Source organism: Microtus pennsylvanicus, chromosome 11 (genome assembly GCF_037038515.1).
Source record: "Microtus pennsylvanicus isolate mMicPen1 chromosome 11, mMicPen1.hap1, whole genome shotgun sequence".
Classification (NCBI taxonomy): domain Eukaryota; kingdom Metazoa; phylum Chordata; class Mammalia; order Rodentia; family Cricetidae; genus Microtus; species Microtus pennsylvanicus.
This window is the reverse complement of record NC_134589.1, coordinates 3,614,167-3,630,493: the sequence shown is the minus strand read 5'-3', so window position 1 is coordinate 3,630,493 and position 16,327 is coordinate 3,614,167. Positions and strand designations below refer to the sequence as shown.

The window sequence follows — 16,327 nt, the reverse complement described above, 5'->3', positions numbered from 1 at the left end:
TGTGGCCAAGTTCCAGGGCTCATCGCTACCGTGTACTGACTGGGTGGTGTCTGGTAGATTGCTTCATCTGTCCGGGCTGCACCTCAGTTTACTGAGAAGAGAGCTTCGCGGAGAACTCCGTGGGCTCAGAATCCAGGCGGCTTGTCTTTCTCCCAGACCCCGCCCACCAGGGCCCGCCCCTCCGGTTATTTAACTCCGGTTCCACGCGCCCAGTTTGCAGAGCGCGGTCTGATCCTGGCCGGAAGGAGCCGCCCACGGCATTTCGCACTCTCCATTGGCTGAGAGCGGCGGCGGGGGCAGGCCCGGGCCTGCGATTGGCTGTTGGAGCAAGGTTGTCCCGAGGCCCCGGCGGCCGGCGGGCGCTAAACGCCATGGAAGAAGCCTCGTCCGTGCTGACCCGGGGGGCTGTGCAGCGGAGGGGCCCCAAGACCCCGGAGAAGCAGGCGCAGGACCAGTCGGGACGGAAGCCGGGGCGGCGAAGGCCGGGGCGGAGGTGTGCACGGCTGGGCTGAGCTCCGGGTTTGGGCCGGGGTGGCCATGCTGCTTGTCCCTGCACAGTGCGACACTGTCCACTTCTCGCGGTGGGCTCCCTTCATCCCTACGTCCCTCTGTCCTTCCATCCACGGCCGCAGACGGGCCACCCGAGCAAGCTAGCAGCGTCCTTGTCCCTGACCCATGACAGACCCTATTCCAGCCCACCGGGTCCCGTCCCGGAAGCCTGGCTCCATGACTACCGTATCTTTCTTTGGCCCTGTAAATCAGGCATTGCCATACCTGGATGGCTTTCTGTTAGGCTGATATTTGAATTGAGACTTAGGGAAGAGGGGGACCGCGGTTGGTGGCTATCCACGTGGGAGGATCACAATGAGCAAAGGCACAAAGTGAGGAGTGGACAGACATGACCCTCTGGTCTGGGGATTTGTTCCTTTGGGGTTAGTAACATCCTGGTAAGTAGGATACTGGGAAGGGTATCACCACAGACTTGACTTGTCTCGTTCTGTTTTTTGACCCACAGCTGTGAGACAGCTGGGCCATTCAGACGATAGTGTGGGTGCTGGGTAGAAGGCCTCCCAATCCGGTCCTTTCCCTCTTTCTGGAGAATTCTAAGGTGACAAAGGTGAACAGGAGCAGGCAGAATTGCTCTGAATTCCTTTGGGCGTAGCTGAAGGGTAAAGAAATCCTCCAGGGAGGGGCATCTGGAAGAGAAGAGTCTGGAAATGAGATTTGAAAGGGGGTGGTTAACATGGCCCAATGACACAGGCCTGTGTTATCGGACTACTTGAGAGGGCGAGGCAGGAGGCTCACAAGTTTGAGGCCAACCTGGTTTAGCCAGGCTGTGTCTTCAAATAAGAATGGAAGGTCTTGAGATGGATTCATGGTAGAGCACTTGCCTAGGATGTGGGAAGTCCTGAGTCTGAGCCCCGGCACCACAGGAAAAAGAAGGTATCTCCAGACACACAGATACCTGCTGCTGTCTGGCTGTCTCTGTAGATCCATGGGCTCCTCAGTTTAATTGCAGAGGCCCTGGGTCGGTGATTGGTAACTGATCCTGTGGAGGGAGCTCAAGTCACTGCTGAAGGCCTCAGGCCCTGGGAGGTTTAGATACCCTGGTTTCTAAAAGGTTACTATGTATCTTCTCACTATTCTAAGATGATACTTTTTAAAACATTGTAACAAATGAGTGCTTCCTCAGACATCGCTAATTCCTGAAGTCAAGGTACTCTTCCTTGTCATTATCTCCATTGGTGACAGCGGGAGCCCCTGAGTGTTCCATGCCCCTGGGTGTGGACAGAAGACAAAGCCTGCTTCTGACCTCTCAAGGCCTTCAATTTTGCTAGTACTTGAAAACCCTGTGTACCCCCTGCCCGCAGAAGGCCTGTGGCCCTAAGAAGTACCTACCTTGGTGTTCTCAGTGTGTGATTTGCCTGTTGGGCGGGGAAGGTGTTACTCAGGTGTGGACTGCCATTGGCACCTGTCCAAGCAGAAGCAGGTCCTGGTAGCTAATAAACAAGATAAGCCCATGGTTCCGTGCATGCCTCTGGTGTAGGTTTTATAAACCATGTTCAGAGATATCTAACCATTTGCTTCTGTTATTTACCCTTTAGGGGGGCTGAGAATACAGCTCAGTTGGTAGCTCACTTAATGTGCTTTAAATCTAGTTCAGTCACCAACACAACATAAGTGGGCGTAATGGAGCACCCCTGAGACTCCAACGCTTGGGAGGTGGAAGGAGAAAACTTAGAAATTCTGTGTTGTCCTTGACTACATAGTCAGTTCTAGACTGGCCTGTATGACACGACTTTGTATCAAAAACAAAAACAAGTTAATCTTTTAAAACTCATCCTTTGCCTAGGATTAAAGAGGACCAAGAAGAGGAAACGATTTTTAGAGATGTGGTCAGTTTCAGCCCAGACCCTTTACCAGGTGAGGTGACCGAGGCTCCCACTGTAGTCATTGCCCCCCCCCCCCCCCCCCCCCCGTCTGGTCAAAGCATCTGCATGAATTCCCTGATTGCCACCATTCCTTACTGTTTCCCTCCGTGGACCAGCTAGATATTATGACAAGGACACCACCAGACCTACCAGCTTTTACTTCTCATCCCTGGAGGACCTCCTGGCCTGGACCCCCGCCATGGAGGATGGCTTCAATGTCGCCCTGGAGCCACTAGAACGTCGTCAGCCCCCACTGAGCAGCCCCAGGCCCCGGACCCTGCTGTGCCACGACATGATGGGCGGGTACCTGGAGGACAGGTGAGGTTCCTGACATGACATAGCACTGCTGTCATTGCTGGCTGTCCTAGCATGGGAAGATGGCGACAGTTGAAGTTGGGAAAGACGGTTTCTAGATGGGCCCTCTGCACCTCAGGGAGAGAAACTCAGTCCTAGAGGTTAAACTTCACATGGCAGAAGCAAGTTGGAGTTGGGCGAGCGCGTGTCTGTCTTAGCTACATAGATGGCTAAGCTCCTCAGGCTGCCCCTGAAGAGGATCGCCACCCAATCTCCAGGCCTCCGGGTCCATCAGCCATGACCTCATTTGGTGTGTGTGTGTCTGTCGCACTTCCCCTAAGCTCTGTCCTCATTCAGATCCCTTTGCCTCTGGCTTCCTGAGCTCTCTCTCTCTCAGCTGTGCACAGGTTAACTAGAGTGACACTTTAAACGTCTAGAGGACAGTCTCAGACAGGGTGATAGGAAGCTGAGTCAGAGCCAGCAGCCCACTCTGGGGCATGGCCAGCCTGCAGACAAGGGGAGACACGGGCACTGCTGACCCTGCGCCTGGGGCGGAAGCCAGAGACAGGGCCTGTGCCTAGCCTTTCTGCTTCCTTCTCTTTCATCTGCTCACAGAGGCCAAAGTGCTGTCTGTGCAGATCCAGCAGCCCATGCCAGCTCCTTGCCCAGTGAGTGAGCCCTCCCCAAATACACGAGGATGTTTGAGATTGGGTCTTGCTCTGTAGTTTAGTCTGGTAGAGAACTCATTATGTAGCCCAGCTGGCTTCCACCTCCAGTCCCTCTGCCTCAGGTACCTCTATGCCTAGTCCCCTCTTCAGGGCTCTTTGTGTGTCTGTGTGTGTATGTGGAGGCCAGGGTTCAACCTCGGCTATTGTTCCTCAGACACTGTCTACCTTATTTTTGAGACACACATCCTCACTGGCCTGGAACTCATCAAGTAGACAAGGCTGGCCCATCTGGCACTCTCTGCCTTCTCATCCCTGAGAGTACATGCACACTCTACCCTACCTGGATTTTTAAATTTTTTTTTTTTACTAAGTCAGTTCTAGGGATGGAACTCCCTGCAAGGCAGGCATTTTGCTGGCTGTCACCCCAGCTCCTGCTCCTAGCTGCTCTTGACAGAAGAGCCTCAGGTAGTTCCTGCTCTCGCTCCTCCCACACAGGGTCTCACCCAGCAGGCTTCAGTCAGAGCCAATGACCAGAACTGAAGCGCCACACCTCACCCAAGGCTGCTCTCTCCCACCCGCCATCACTGTGTCCTGATTCTGTCCCCTGGGACCTGACTCTGTCCCATGTCTTCCAGGTTCATTCAGGGCTCGAAGGTGCAGAACCCCTACTCCTTCTACCATTGGCAGTACATTGACATCTTTGTGTACTTCAGCCATCACACGGTCACTATCCCCCCTGTGTGCTGGACCAATGCTGCCCACCGGCACGGGGTCTGCGTGCTGGGTAAGAGCCAAGCGGCTGGTGACATAGCTGTGCCCATGGGTCAGGACTGGTGTCTGTATATTTTCCCAGGGGGGACCAGATGGCATCTATTTTTAGCTGTGGCCCATGGGTCATTGTGGCGGTGAGCAGAGGGGCCATGCTGTGTGTTCCAGAAAAGCCCTGCTTACATACATGAGTAGTGGTTGCGTCTGGCCCGAGGCCACGGTTTGCCATCCACTGGTTCAGACCGGTGCCTCTCCAGCTTCATCCTGCATCCCCTGTGACCACATCCCAGAGGATCACTGGTAGAATGTCTACATCCTCCTATAGTCCTGCTGTCTAGGAAGCATACTCAGGCAAGCCCCGGGTCAGAGGAGAGCCATCCCTGCAGCCGTTTCTATCTCATTTCTCACAGGGACCTTTATCACAGAGTGGAAGGAGGGTGGCAAGCTCTGCGAATCCTTCCTGGCTGGGGATGAGCGCTCCTACCAGGCGGTGGCCGATCGGCTGGTCCAGATCGCTCAGTTTTTTCGTTTCGATGGTTGGCTCATCAATATCGAGAACTCCCTGAGTGTAAGAGACACAGCCACGTTCTGGCACCGCAGCTGTGGTCTGGTGCCTGCCCCTCCACCCCTTGCTTTGCAGACCCTTCTTGCTTGCTTCCCCTGCCCCGATTCCTTGCTCTACCCTCACCCCTTTGCATGACCCCTCTTGCTCAGGACCCAGGCCCCAGCCCATGGCAGCAAGACCTACTTCTTGCATCCCAGCTGGGGCCAACAGTGCCATCTCTGCTAGCCATGAGCTCCGTTGGCTGTGGTCTGCTTGCCTCCCTCCTCGGTGCAGCCACACACTTTCTCCCCATCCCTGCTTTGGGCTTGTGTGTGTGGCTTCTCTGTGGTCCTTACCCCTGCCCTTGCTTTTATCTCTTCCTGAGTTCCAGGCTATTTTCTTTTCTCTCCTTCCTCCCCTGTGGCTGTGGGACAAGGGGCATTTCTGGCAGGGCTGGCTCTTATGGCCTCTCTTCTCTACTATACTGTGTTATTTCTCATGACAGACATGCCCAGCCTTGCGAGGGTCTGATCTCCCTTCCTCCCTTGCAGCCGGCTGCTGTGGGGAACACACCCCCGTTTCTCCGGTACCTGACCACGCAGCTCCACCAGCTGGTTCCCGGAGGCCTGGTGCTGTGGTATGACAGCGTGGTACAGAGCGGGCAGCTCAAGTGGCAGGATGAACTCAATGAACAGAACAGGTGAGCGCCAGGGTTGGCTGTGCAGGAAGAGGATCTGGACAGGTTACAGGACATCCCGTGTGGGCGGCTTTGGGTTGGAGGGAGCAGGTGCGGTCAGTACCCACGGGGCTGGACGCTGCAGCCCCAGTCTGTGGGTTTTGTGTGGCCCTGAGCATCAGGGAGGCTGACAGCAGATGGGTGTCCTGTCCAGCTGTGCATGGCCTCAGCTGGTCCTTGCCACCTCCCAGGGTCTTCTTTGACTCCTGTGATGGCTTCTTCACCAACTATAACTGGCGGGAGGACCACCTGCAGAGGATGGTGGCACAGGCCGGGAAACGCCTGGTTGACGTGTATGTGGGCGTGGATGTGTTTGCTCGGAGCAATGTGGTTGGAGGCCGTTTCGATACTGACAAGGTAGGTGGTGGCCTTTTCACCGCACAGGGCTACTGGTCTGCACACCCTTGGTGGCCTCTTCTTTGGGGACCTTCCGTTCTTCTTAGTACCTCAGAGGAAAGAAAGAGCAACTGTTCCCTGAGAAGGGAAACCAAGCCACCCCAGAACTCCTGTGTCTCGGGTCAGATGGGCTGAAGGACCTTACCCACTCTTTTTTTTTTTTTTGAGACAGGGTTTCCCTGCCTAGCTCCGACTGTCCTGGAACTTGCTCTATAGACCAGGCTGTCCTGGCTTACTTTGTAGACCAGGCTGGCCTCGAACTCACAGAGATCCGCCTGCCTCTGCCTCCTGAGTGCTGGGATTAAAGGCCTGCGCGACCACTGCCTGACTCCGTTTGCTTCCACTCTTGAATCATCCCCCAGACGCTGATTTCCCTCCCTTCCTGGGCTACGTGCTTTGGAGCGCGTTGAGTGACTTCTCATGCCACCTAGACAGAGGGTGTGTGCTGGGGCTGTAGTGACAGAGGTGAAGCTATTATGTTGGGGACCAATGAGGTTTTCTGGCCAAGTCAGCTGAGCAGGGAGGAGAGGTGAGCAGCAGGCCCAGTTCCTGTCTGTCAGTCCCGAGGGAAGCTCTAGATGAATCATTTGACCCAGGGCCCTGGTTTTACTTGTGATAAAATAGTGCAACAGGAGCCACAGGGGCTGAATCTCAGGTTACAGTTCCAGGCTCCAGCCCATCAGTGTAGGGAAGTCTGGGCGGCACCATCCAGATCAGAGGGAAAGGAAGTCAATGCTGGCTTATTCTCACTGGCTCTCTTCTTCCCCCACCTCTTATTATTTTTGGGAAAGCATCTTTCTGTGTAGCCCTGGCTGTCCTGGAACTTGCTGCATAGATCCCACTTTCCTTGCCTTCCCTGTCTCTGCCTCCTGGGATTAGAGGTCATCCCGCCCAGCTTTCTCCTCTTTTATATGGTCAGGACCTTCCTTTCCTAGGGAATGGCGCTGCCTCCCATGGGCTAGGTCTTCCCTAGTTGATCAACAAGACGGCACACACTCAGACACACCCACAGGCTAACCCAGGGCAGACACCACCCGTCCCTGAGACTCTTCTAAGGTTATTCTAGTTGTGCAAGGTGACAGCTAATACCAAGGAGCACACAGTGGCCCAGCCCAGTGACTGCTGATTCTCTACCTGCTGTGATTCTCAGAGAAGAGAGAGGGGGAGAGGGAGAGTCCCAGTGAGCTCACTGCTCTCTGCCCTCCACAACAGCTCCATGACTGAGTCCGCCATGTTTTCAGTTGCTTCTCCTTTAGCTGTCTTGTGGGACAACAGGGATGAAGCCCAAGACCCTCTGCTTGGAGTTCTGAGAGAGAGCTCTCCCTAGCTGGTCCTGAGAGATCCTTCCCTGTGAGCTGGCCTCCAGTCCTGCCTGGACTCTGGTCCCAGTGTGCGGCATCTCCCTCGATTCTTTCTCCCCAGTCACTGGAGCTGATCCGAAAGCACGGCTTCTCGGCGGCGCTATTTGCTCCTGGCTGGGTGTATGAGTGTCTGGAGAAGAGTGAATTCCTTCAGAACCAGGACAAGTGAGTCCCCAAGGGCTTTGCATGGGCCGGCAAGAGAGAGGGCATCTCTGCTGCTGTGGGTACCTGGTGGTGGCTCAGGTCTAGCTGTATAATAATCCTCTCCAGTGGGGTGGACTGAGGGTGAGAACTAAGTGGACGCTCTGGCAGCCCCCTGACAGGATGCTAGAGACCATCTGGGCAGGAGGGAAAGGAGTGTGAGAACCATTTCCTGCCGGCGTCATCTGGCCTGCCCGACTCCCTGGCTCCACAGAGGGCTGCAGGGAGGTGGAGCACCCCCTCACCCTGACTCCCCGTGTCCCTGTCAGATTCTGGAGACTGCTGGAGCGCTTCCTGCCCACACACAGTATCTGCTCCCTGCCCTTTGTCACCTCTTTCTGTCTGGGGCTGGGGCCTCGAAGAGTCTGCTATGGCAAGGTGCGGTGCAGTCCGGTGCTGAGGACAGGGTGGGAAAGTGGGCTTCTCTGTGTCTGGCTCTGGCTGGGATGGGCAGGAGAGAGCCAACGGATGTGAGCTTGTCCCTACCTCCATGTGCTGTTTGCCTCTGCAGAGGAGGCCCCTGTCCCATTTCTCACTCGCCCTGTAGACCAGGCTGGCCTTGAACTTACAGAGATCTGCCCGCCTCTGCCTCCCAAGCGCTGGGATTAAAGGCTTGCGCCACCACCACCCGGCCCTTTTCTCACTTCTCCTCTTTCTTCAGGAGCAGGCAGTGGGGCCCTGGTACCACCCTAGTGCCCAGGAGACCCAGCCCCTCTTTGGCGAACATAAACTGGCTGGAGACAGTGGGGGCTGGGTGAAGACACACTGCTGCCTGGCAGACGCCTGGCATGGGGGCAGCTCTCTGCTGCTCCGGGGCCTGATTCCACCTGAGGTTGACAACGTAGCCGTGAGGTGGGTGAGTGATGGCTGAGGTGTGTGGGTCTCCGCCTTCTGTCCTCTGTGTCTGCGGCTAAATTAGGCAGAGGGTCTGCCGGAGCCAAGTAAGGAGCTGTTAGACCTCAGATCTTTTACGCTGTGCTCAAACACATTGCATGACGCCTCTGCTGCCTGCTTCAGTGTTGCATGGCTGTGTCGGTTGGGTTCAGTGCCATGCAGGAGTTTGAAACAGCCCACTGAGTTTCACTTCCCAGCACGTGGCTGCCTTAGATGGTGCATGGGAGGAAATTAGAACCAGGGCCTTCCAGTCTGCAGCAGAGTCTGGCTATAGGAAAGGCCAGGTCCTAGTCACGGCAGGGAGGGGCTGGTGGAAGGTCTGCGGTCTCCTTCCCACCTCTCATAAGGTTTCTCTCCTCCAGGTTGTTCTCCCTGCAGGTTCCACTGCCACCCAAGCTTTTCCTGTCAATGGTGTACAAGTTTGAAGGCTCGACAGATGTTCAGGTGGCTTTGGAGCTTACAACAGGGGATGCCAGCAGCTGCCACGTGGGTGGCATATCGGTGCTCAATGGTGAGAGGCTAGGTGACTTCATGGAAAGGAGGTGGCGAAGGCCCTGGCTCGGGGTGGAACTGGTGTGGGTGGGGCTGCTGTGGGCGGGGATGGGTAGTTCCCACCTAGGGTGGAATCTGTGGTTTGTGGTCACAGAGATGTAAGACAGGGGTCTCCTAGACCCCCCTCCCCCCACTGCCCTACCCAGGGGTCTCCTAGACCTCCCTCCCCCCACTGCCCTACCCAGGGGTCTCCTAAACCCCCTCCCCCCACTGCCCCACCAGGGATCTTCTAGACCTCTCTTCCCCAACTGCCCTGCCGAGTAGACATCCTGCCCCTCTTGGGTTTTCCTGTGGGATTCTCCTTTCTGAAGCCCATGTCTTCTAGCAGATTCTGGCTCAAGGCACAGCCCCCGACCCCTCCGGGTGCCCCCCACCAAACTGGCCAGATGGAGTGGCCGTTGTGGCCAGCAGCTCAGTGGGGGCTGGATTCAATGGTGAGTCCCTCTCCTGTCAGGTCCCCTTAAGGCTATGGGCACACATGGAGAAATTTAAGGAACAAGAGTTTCCCACTGAGACACCCCCCCCCCCCCCCGGGAACAAGAGGGAAGGAGAGATCTTGGTTTGACCCTCGAGTTTTGGCAGCAGTGAGATAGACCAGAATATTCCTCACAGGAACTTGCTGTAGTCCTGGGCCCCATGACCTGGGGTACCTCTGGGATGCTTCCTGCTTCATGCTGTGGCTAGGGCCCTCCCCATAGCTGGCTTGTGAGTAGCCTGTGTGTTCTTTCAGCTGCTATGAGGTGAGCCTGCGTGGGTGCCTGCTTCAGGACCTCTTGATGAGCTTCTCACGGCCACCTGGCAGCCGGGAGGAGAAGGGCTTCGTTTGTCGCCTTGGAGAGATCCAGGTGTGTATGTGGGAGCTGGGCCTGTGGGGAGGAAGGGGTGGATGGAGGCTCTGAGGAGTGCCTCCCTGGGCATCTTGCCAGCCAAACCTTTCTCCTATCAGGTGGTTGATGCCAACAGCCTGCTGGCCCCTCTGCCCCGGGTACAGAAGGTCACCATCTCGCAGCTCCGCTGGCTTCCACTGATCTCTGGATCCGAGGGCCGCCCTGCCCAACTTCTTCTCAGCTGTACTCTTCAGTGGTCCTTCCACCTGCTCCAAGCCAGGTGCTTCCGGATTCACTGCCGGGAACAGACAGGAAGCAGCTCCGCAGCAGACGGGACTGAGAAGCCCATGTTCCTGGGCCTGGCTTTTGCCAACCAGTACCGTGTGGTGGACGTGGTAGTGGGGGCCGCTAGATTTGGGCAGGATGGTCGTGTGGAGTTCCTGGTGGAGCCTGTCCCCAGGGAGGGCTTCCAGGTGCCTCAGGCCGAGTGGGGCAGGGCAGCCCTGGTCTACTCGGCCCCTCAGTGAGCCCATCCCAGAGCATAATACCCTTCTTGCCTCGAGTCTCGAGGTTTCCTCTTGACCAACCACACAGGGCTGAGTGGACCACGGAGTATAGCTGGGTCCCCAGGAGGCCACGTCTCTAGGCTCTGGCTGTGCTCTCAGGAAACTCTGCCCTGTGGGTGCTCCAGGTGAGTTACCTAGCACCCACATCCTTCTGTGTAATGCCCTCCATGGGAAACAGGACTCAAGGGAGAAGGAGAGCGTTTGAAGTTTCTTTCAGAAGGTTCAGTAAAGGCTATCACGCAGTCTGAAAAGATGCTTCTGTTGAGAATGGTGGCCATTTGTCCCTGCAGCTTTGACAATCAGAGACAAACCTCACTGGTGACAGTAAGGACCCTAAGAGGCCAGGGTTTGCGATGCCTCCTGAAGGCTGAGGCAACACCCCTTAGGCTTGGAGTGGGAGTTGGGTACTCACAGGGTAGCTGGGATGGTGGCCTCTAGGACTAGGAGCTCCGTCTGGTGGGCATTGGCATCCCGCCCCCTGTACAAGGTGGGCCAGTCATCATCAGACTACCTGTGTGGATGGTGGCTTTGGCAGCTGACTGTCCCCATGAACCCCAACTCCCTTGCCTGTGCACAGGCTGTCTGCCATGGTGAAGGTGCAGAGGCATCAGGTGCCCCCGTGTCTCCTAGAGACAGGTGAGCCTTGCCTCCCTCTAGGTGTGGCTATGTCCTTAGCTGTACAGAGCCCTGTTGACACTGGGCTGCATGGAAGCCACCCTGTGTATCTGGGCCGTGGGTGACGCCACCATCTTTTCCCAGTGCTTCATGCTCAGGCCACGACCTCTCTCATCCCTTCTGTGTTCATACATGGGACCCTCTTTGACACAGCTCTGGGGTCTGACCTGTCACCACCAGGGCAGCCTGTTGCCATCCCCCAGAGGTTGGTGCTTCCTCAGAGTCCTGAGTGCCAGGCAAGGAGGGCAAGGGTGGCTCCTGCTCCTGCCTGTGTGGGTTGATGCTTCCGCCCATCTTCCCTGATTTTGTGGGCACTCTGTCTCTCGCGAGTGGCACCTATAAGGACCTAGAACCATTCTGCCAGGTTTCTCCTGTGATTACTGGCTCTCACAGGGACAGGGGCAGGACAGGGCCTCTGGTAAAGTCCAGGCTACTCCTGTACCCTGGCATGTGGCCACCAGCCTTACAAGTGGGAGAGGAGCACCCAGGACTGTGCTGGCCTTGCTTTCTCTGGTCTGATGCGGGAACCTGCCCCAGGACCCTGGCTTCCCCAGTCCCAGCCAGGGTACTATGCCTGGAGCAGAGAGTCCACGGGTGGCAGGCAGGGCAGGTGGTGGGTTCTGGGGCAGTGCAGCATTCCTGAATGCCCTGCTTCCCTCATGGTACGGGGGACACTTTTTAAAAGTGCTGGTTCCTTCAAATATTTTATGCAGAGAAGGAGGGAAAATTTATAGTGGCAATTATTTTCTTACAGTCTGGTGAGCAAGCAATTAGAAGTAAGGGGGCTTAGCAGAGCGTGGTGTGAGGCAAAGCCGCACAACCCCACTTCCCAGGAGCACGGTCCCCAGTCCCGGCAACACTGACTCCTGCGCAGGAAAATTAATCTGCCGGCATTTAAGCCCGGGCCCCTCTGGTGGATATAATCGCTTGGAAATAAATTATCCAATGTGAAAAATGAGAAGGCAAGTCTTGGTGTGATCCGGCTCTTGGCCCCAGCCCGAAGCTTTTGGTTTGGATTCTGCGTGTCTCATGGCAGATCTCAGCCCCTGCCTTAGTTGCCCCCACCTACTGTTCTGCTGCCACCTCTTTCCGAAGTCAGGGCTCAAGGCTGGGCCGTAAATTCACCTTGGAATGAATGTAGGGCCGCCGTTGAGGGTGTCCACACCATGATGGCTTCACGCCCTATCCCTGGCTCTGTGACCTCTCACATCCAGTCAACACCATGCCTGGGGAATGCCCACCATGCCCCTGCTTCCTTAGCTGCAACTGGTAGAAGCCTTGCGGGCTGCTCTGCTCCATGAGTCTGTCTGAGGGCAGGCACAGAGGCTAGCCTGAAGAAGGGGGCTGGAACGTCCCAGGTGTTTGCCCAGAGGGTCCCCAGCCTCCCCACTCTCACCTGCCTATCCTAGGGCTGAGCCCCAAACCCCAGACCTTGAGTGCTCCCCCCCACACCCCCCCGTGCAGGGAACTGCTAAATCAGAAAAAGCCATCCTGGTTTGAAGAAAGAAATCTTTATTAATCTTAATAGTAATACTGTTACTTTGAATGATCACACCGTGGAAGCATACAGAATGGTAAGAAAGGAAGCCTGGGGCTCGGCTGCAGTCCTGGGAGAGGGGCTGGGATGAGGGTTCCGAGCTGCTGTGGGAAAAGGGTCCGAAACAGCAGAAGGCGAGGGGCTCTGTACAGAGGACAGAGCCGGAGGCAGGCGCAGGGCTATGTACAACAGGAATAGAAAAGGAGGGTTCCGTTTCCATAGCTTCGGTGGCTGATGCTGGATAGAAAGTGAGGTGATTTATTTTGAGGTGTCATGAGACAGTGGTGCCGCGTCGGGAGCCATGGTTTCTGTTATTTTATTTTTTTTGCTGTTAATCCTACTCCACCTGTCCCGGCCTTGCCAGGGGCTTCTTGCTACCTGTCCCTTGTGCCATCCACTGGGCCTGCTGCTTTCCTGTGACACCCACTATTCCTGCCCAGGGAGCGAAGGGGCTGCAGCCCCGCTGGCCTTCCCTGCGGCGGGGCCAGCCCAGACCGTCCCCATTCCTTGCCTTCCCCATGGGTCCTGCTCTGACCGTGGCCCTCCAGACCCTAGCACCTTGACTCCCGGCCTCGAGGTGCAGCCCAGGGCTGGCCCATCTGTCATCGCCCGCTCCCTAGCAGAACTGAGCCACAGGAGGGAGCAGGAAGGAGGGTTGGGTCCTTCTTCAGGAAGGCTGCCACTACAAACAAAAGCTGTGCTCCAGGGCCCCCCTGTGCACGCCGACAGCATGAGGACTGGGTCCCTGCTGGCTGGGCCTCCTTCCTTCTCTGTAGCTGGAAGCTTTTCTCACATAGGGGAGCGGGAGCATGGGGTGCTCCAGAGTCCTGGAGCCATGTCAGCCCTTTGCATTGGGAGTTGGACCCCAGGGCGGCTGGTTGGACAGCTGACTGGCAGCACATTCAGTGAGGCCAGGCTGGAGACCTGGGATGAGTGACAAGCTGCCCTTGGACCCTGCCTCCAGCCCCTCCAGGGCTCAGCAGGCAATAGCCCAAGTCAGCTGGCTGCTCCTTCTCAGGGGCCTGCTCCACCCTAGGAACTCCTGCCTGGGGAGCAGGGTGGGAAAGGAAGACTGGGTAAGATACCGGAGCCCCCCGCCCCACACCCACGGGCCACATTTCCCCTCCAGGTCTTCCCCAGCGCCTGGCAGCATCCCTACTGCACCGCCAGCCAGGCAAGGCCACTCTCCGGCGCCCCCTGGGGGACGAGCTCCCTCGGTGCGGGCATACGCCAGACGTGGACTTGGACTTGGACTTGGTTGGATGCCTCTTGGTTTGGTTGGAATTTTTTGTTGTTGTTGTTGCTGCTTGGATCTTAACATCTTTTTTTGTTTTGTTTTTTGTTTTGTGATTTTTTTTGTTTTTTTGTTTTTGCCCTTCATGGTCCGAGAAGGAGACGGTGGAAGGTTTCACTACAACAGAAACAGAAAGGGAAGGGCTGCAGTTTCTGAGGGGTAGCCGCAGCACATGGGGCCACTGTGCCTGCGGGCTTGGGTCCGACCTGAAGCCACAGTGCCCCTAAACCTTTCCCCCACAGCTTCTGGAGCCCCACCACAGGCTAGACGTAAAGCAGACCATCTTGTAGGGATGAGCGGACCAGGTAGGATATGGTAGAGATCATGGAAGGAGAGGGAGCAGGTCTCTGTCTACAACGGGGCTAACAACTTTGGTTGCCTTGTGGTTCTGAACCCCCGGAGTGGAAGGGCCAGCACCGGCTAGTTCTCCAGAGCTCTCGGCCTGACCTCAGGTGCCAAATGGCATACTCTCTGGGACTCTGGACAGTAGAGCTAGGTGGGTCCCCAGGGCCACAGAGGCACAGACATGCTAATGGAGGCTTGGGTGAGGAAGGAAGCGGACACATGTCCCTGGCCTGATGACTGGAGCCCTTTCCTCTCCTGGGATGGACCTCGACAATGGGTATGTCGAGTCTCGCGATGGTTGGGGGAGGGGCTCTGTAGGTCGAGGACAAACACCTGGAGGCATCAGCTTCAGGTGCCTGAGGAGGTGGTGAGGCTCAGGGACGGTCTCCAGGGCCACCAATGCAGAGTGACCATGGGGCAGGGACATTTCTGTAAGGAAACCCAGAGCTGGGGTGACCACAGCCGTATACACACGGAACAGTGTGCTCGTGACTCCCTGGACAGGAGGATAATCAGTAAACTTTAATAGAAACATTAACTTCAGCTGAGAGGAAGTCCAGAGGGGGCAGCTACTCCTGACATTCCCGGTGAAAGGTGGATGGAGGCCCCTCCCACCGGGAAACCCACTGACGAGGCCTCTATCAGTCACCAAGCATGGGGGTGGCCAGGCCTGCAGGGGTTGACCGAGGTGACTCAGAGCGAGGTTTGGTGGCACCTCTGGAGCTCCGAGAGCCCGCGTTGCCCTGCGACACAGGCACGGCCCTGGTAGGGCGACCTGCCGTCCCCCCGGCCTGGCTCCCGCAGTATGCATACTGTACCTGAAGTGGCTGTACAACACCAACAACGTCAAGATAGGAAACCAAGGTTCAGACATACAGGAAAACCAGGGTCAGAGACACACACACCGTCATGGGTGGGGTGGGGAGACCAGCTGGCTGGAGGTAAAAATCTACGGACTTTAGAGTCGCAGAGGGGTCAGCGGCGCGTGTCGCTGACCGGGAGGGGCGCACTGTCCTCCTGGTGGCTGTGTCTGGTGTTGGGAGTGGAGGGTTTGGTTTGGAATAAGCAGTGGCATGAATGCTGTGAGGGGGGGTCTCTTGCTAGTAGGGGGTGAAGCGGCTGTACCCTCCTCGGCAGAGGCTAGCCTGCAACATCAAAGATGAAAAACAGCCAATCAGTACCATCTTTCGGTATTGGGAGGAAAAAATCAAAAAGAAAAAAATATTAAGGAAAACCGAAAAAGAAAAAGAAAGAAATAGCTAACCCCACTTTCTTTTCCCCAATAATATTTCGTTGGGAAGAATGGGTTTCTGGTTACCATGGCAATTGGGGGGCCTGGTTCCTGGGTGGTGGTCTTGGGGCTGGGAGGGATGATTCCCACCCCCCCGGAGACTTCTATACTGTCTTTGGGCTCACTTCTTGGGGCTTCAACTGGGCCTACTGTGCGCTCTGGTGGAGATACCTCCTCGTGCCTACGGGGCTAGTGAGGATGCTCCCACAGGCCTCCAGAGCCACTGAAGTCTGAGGGGCACACCTGCTGCATAGTTCCTGACCTGCTTCTGGGCTCCTAGGGCCTGCTAAGCTCGGCTCTGTGTCTTGCCAGAGAGGTTTCTAAGGAATCTGGTTCTCACCCTCCCAAGTTTGGCAGGGAATGGGAAGAAAGTAGCAAACACAGGAGGAAAAAGCCAGAAAAAATAAGCCATAATCAAGAGGGGCCCATGAGTCCACCACAGCGCTCAGCTAGCTGCCTTGAGGCTGAGCTGAGTGGGTAGCCTGGGCCTTCAGGTTGCAGTCCTGGGTCTGGGTCTCTTCCTGTATGGCTGCAGCACCCTCTTAGCTAGAGCCCCACAGGCCTGCTCAGGATGTCTGGGGCTTGTTAAAAATCAATGAAGACAAAAATCCCCAAGGGAATAATCAAAACCAAGGGAGGTAGGAAAAAAAATCCATGTTGCCCCTCACCTTTCTCTCTCTTTACTGCCCCCCAAATGTTTTCATCTTTGATGCTGGATGCCAAGCTAGAAACATACAACATCCCTGGGGTGGGGGGCATCTAAGGCACAGGAATAAGGTGTGCACTGGACACAGACTGGGGTACAGAGGGTCTGGGCATACACACACACACATACACACATACACACGCACACAGACACACCAGCCCACCCACTCTCCCACCCTGCTAGAGTCTTTTCCACCCTGAACACGGTGGATGAAGCTGCTGGAGACCATTTCCCTGGAGC

At 56.3% G+C, this 16,327-nt stretch overlaps 2 protein-coding genes across 16 annotated transcripts in view; one reads left to right on the top strand and one right to left on the bottom strand.

The window, feature by feature from the left end:
- Positions 1-320: 320 nt before the first annotated feature.
- On the top strand, positions 321-11,864 carry Engase (endo-beta-N-acetylglucosaminidase). Of its 8 annotated transcripts, none has more exons than XM_075989945.1 (14): positions 321-947; positions 2,354-2,424; positions 2,553-2,750; positions 4,030-4,178; positions 4,573-4,730; positions 5,258-5,406; positions 5,634-5,799; positions 7,261-7,364; positions 7,670-7,778; positions 8,062-8,252; positions 8,657-8,805; positions 9,175-9,280; positions 9,577-9,691; positions 9,793-11,864. In XM_075989945.1, the coding sequence occupies exons 3-14, from the start codon at positions 2,632-2,634 to the stop codon at positions 10,198-10,200; spliced, it is 1,923 nt and encodes a 640-aa protein (XP_075846060.1). In that variant the 5' UTR covers positions 321-947; positions 2,354-2,424; positions 2,553-2,631; the 3' UTR covers positions 10,201-11,864. The 8 variants fall into 8 exon arrangements, with proteins under 8 accessions (XP_075846060.1, XP_075846058.1, XP_075846053.1 ...); XM_075989943.1 differs by having other exon boundaries at positions 2,549-2,750; XM_075989938.1 differs by having other exon boundaries at positions 322-493; positions 2,549-2,750; positions 9,172-9,280; positions 9,793-10,343.
- Positions 11,865-12,405: 541 nt separating this feature from the next.
- Rbfox3 (RNA binding fox-1 homolog 3) overlaps positions 12,406-16,327 on the bottom strand; it is a 421,435-nt gene continuing 417,513 nt past the window's right edge. For 5 of the 8 annotated variants that reach the window (XM_075989932.1, XM_075989931.1, XM_075989933.1 and 2 more), the window contains one exon: positions 14,503-15,235. In XM_075989932.1, coding sequence (XP_075846047.1) covers positions 15,191-15,235 — 45 coding nt within the window. In that variant the 3' untranslated portion in view covers positions 14,503-15,190. Of the gene's footprint in view, positions 13,863-14,502; positions 15,236-16,327 lie in introns of those variants that run through there. The other 3 variants (XM_075989935.1, XM_075989937.1, XM_075989930.1) reach the window with 1 other exon arrangement.

Excerpts from the sequence above, each read along its gene's own strand:
- Engase (XM_075989938.1), top strand. The coding sequence starts at position 372 with ATGGAAGAAGCCTCGTCCGTGCTGACCCGGGGGGCTGTGCAGCGGAGG. Across the intron at positions 494-2,353 it reads CGGCGAAGGCCGGGGCGGAG|GATTAAAGAGGACCAAGAAG; the intron begins GTGTGCACGGCT and ends TCCTTTGCCTAG. Across the intron at positions 9,692-9,792 it reads GTCGCCTTGGAGAGATCCAG|GTGGTTGATGCCAACAGCCT; the intron begins GTGTGTATGTGG and ends TTCTCCTATCAG.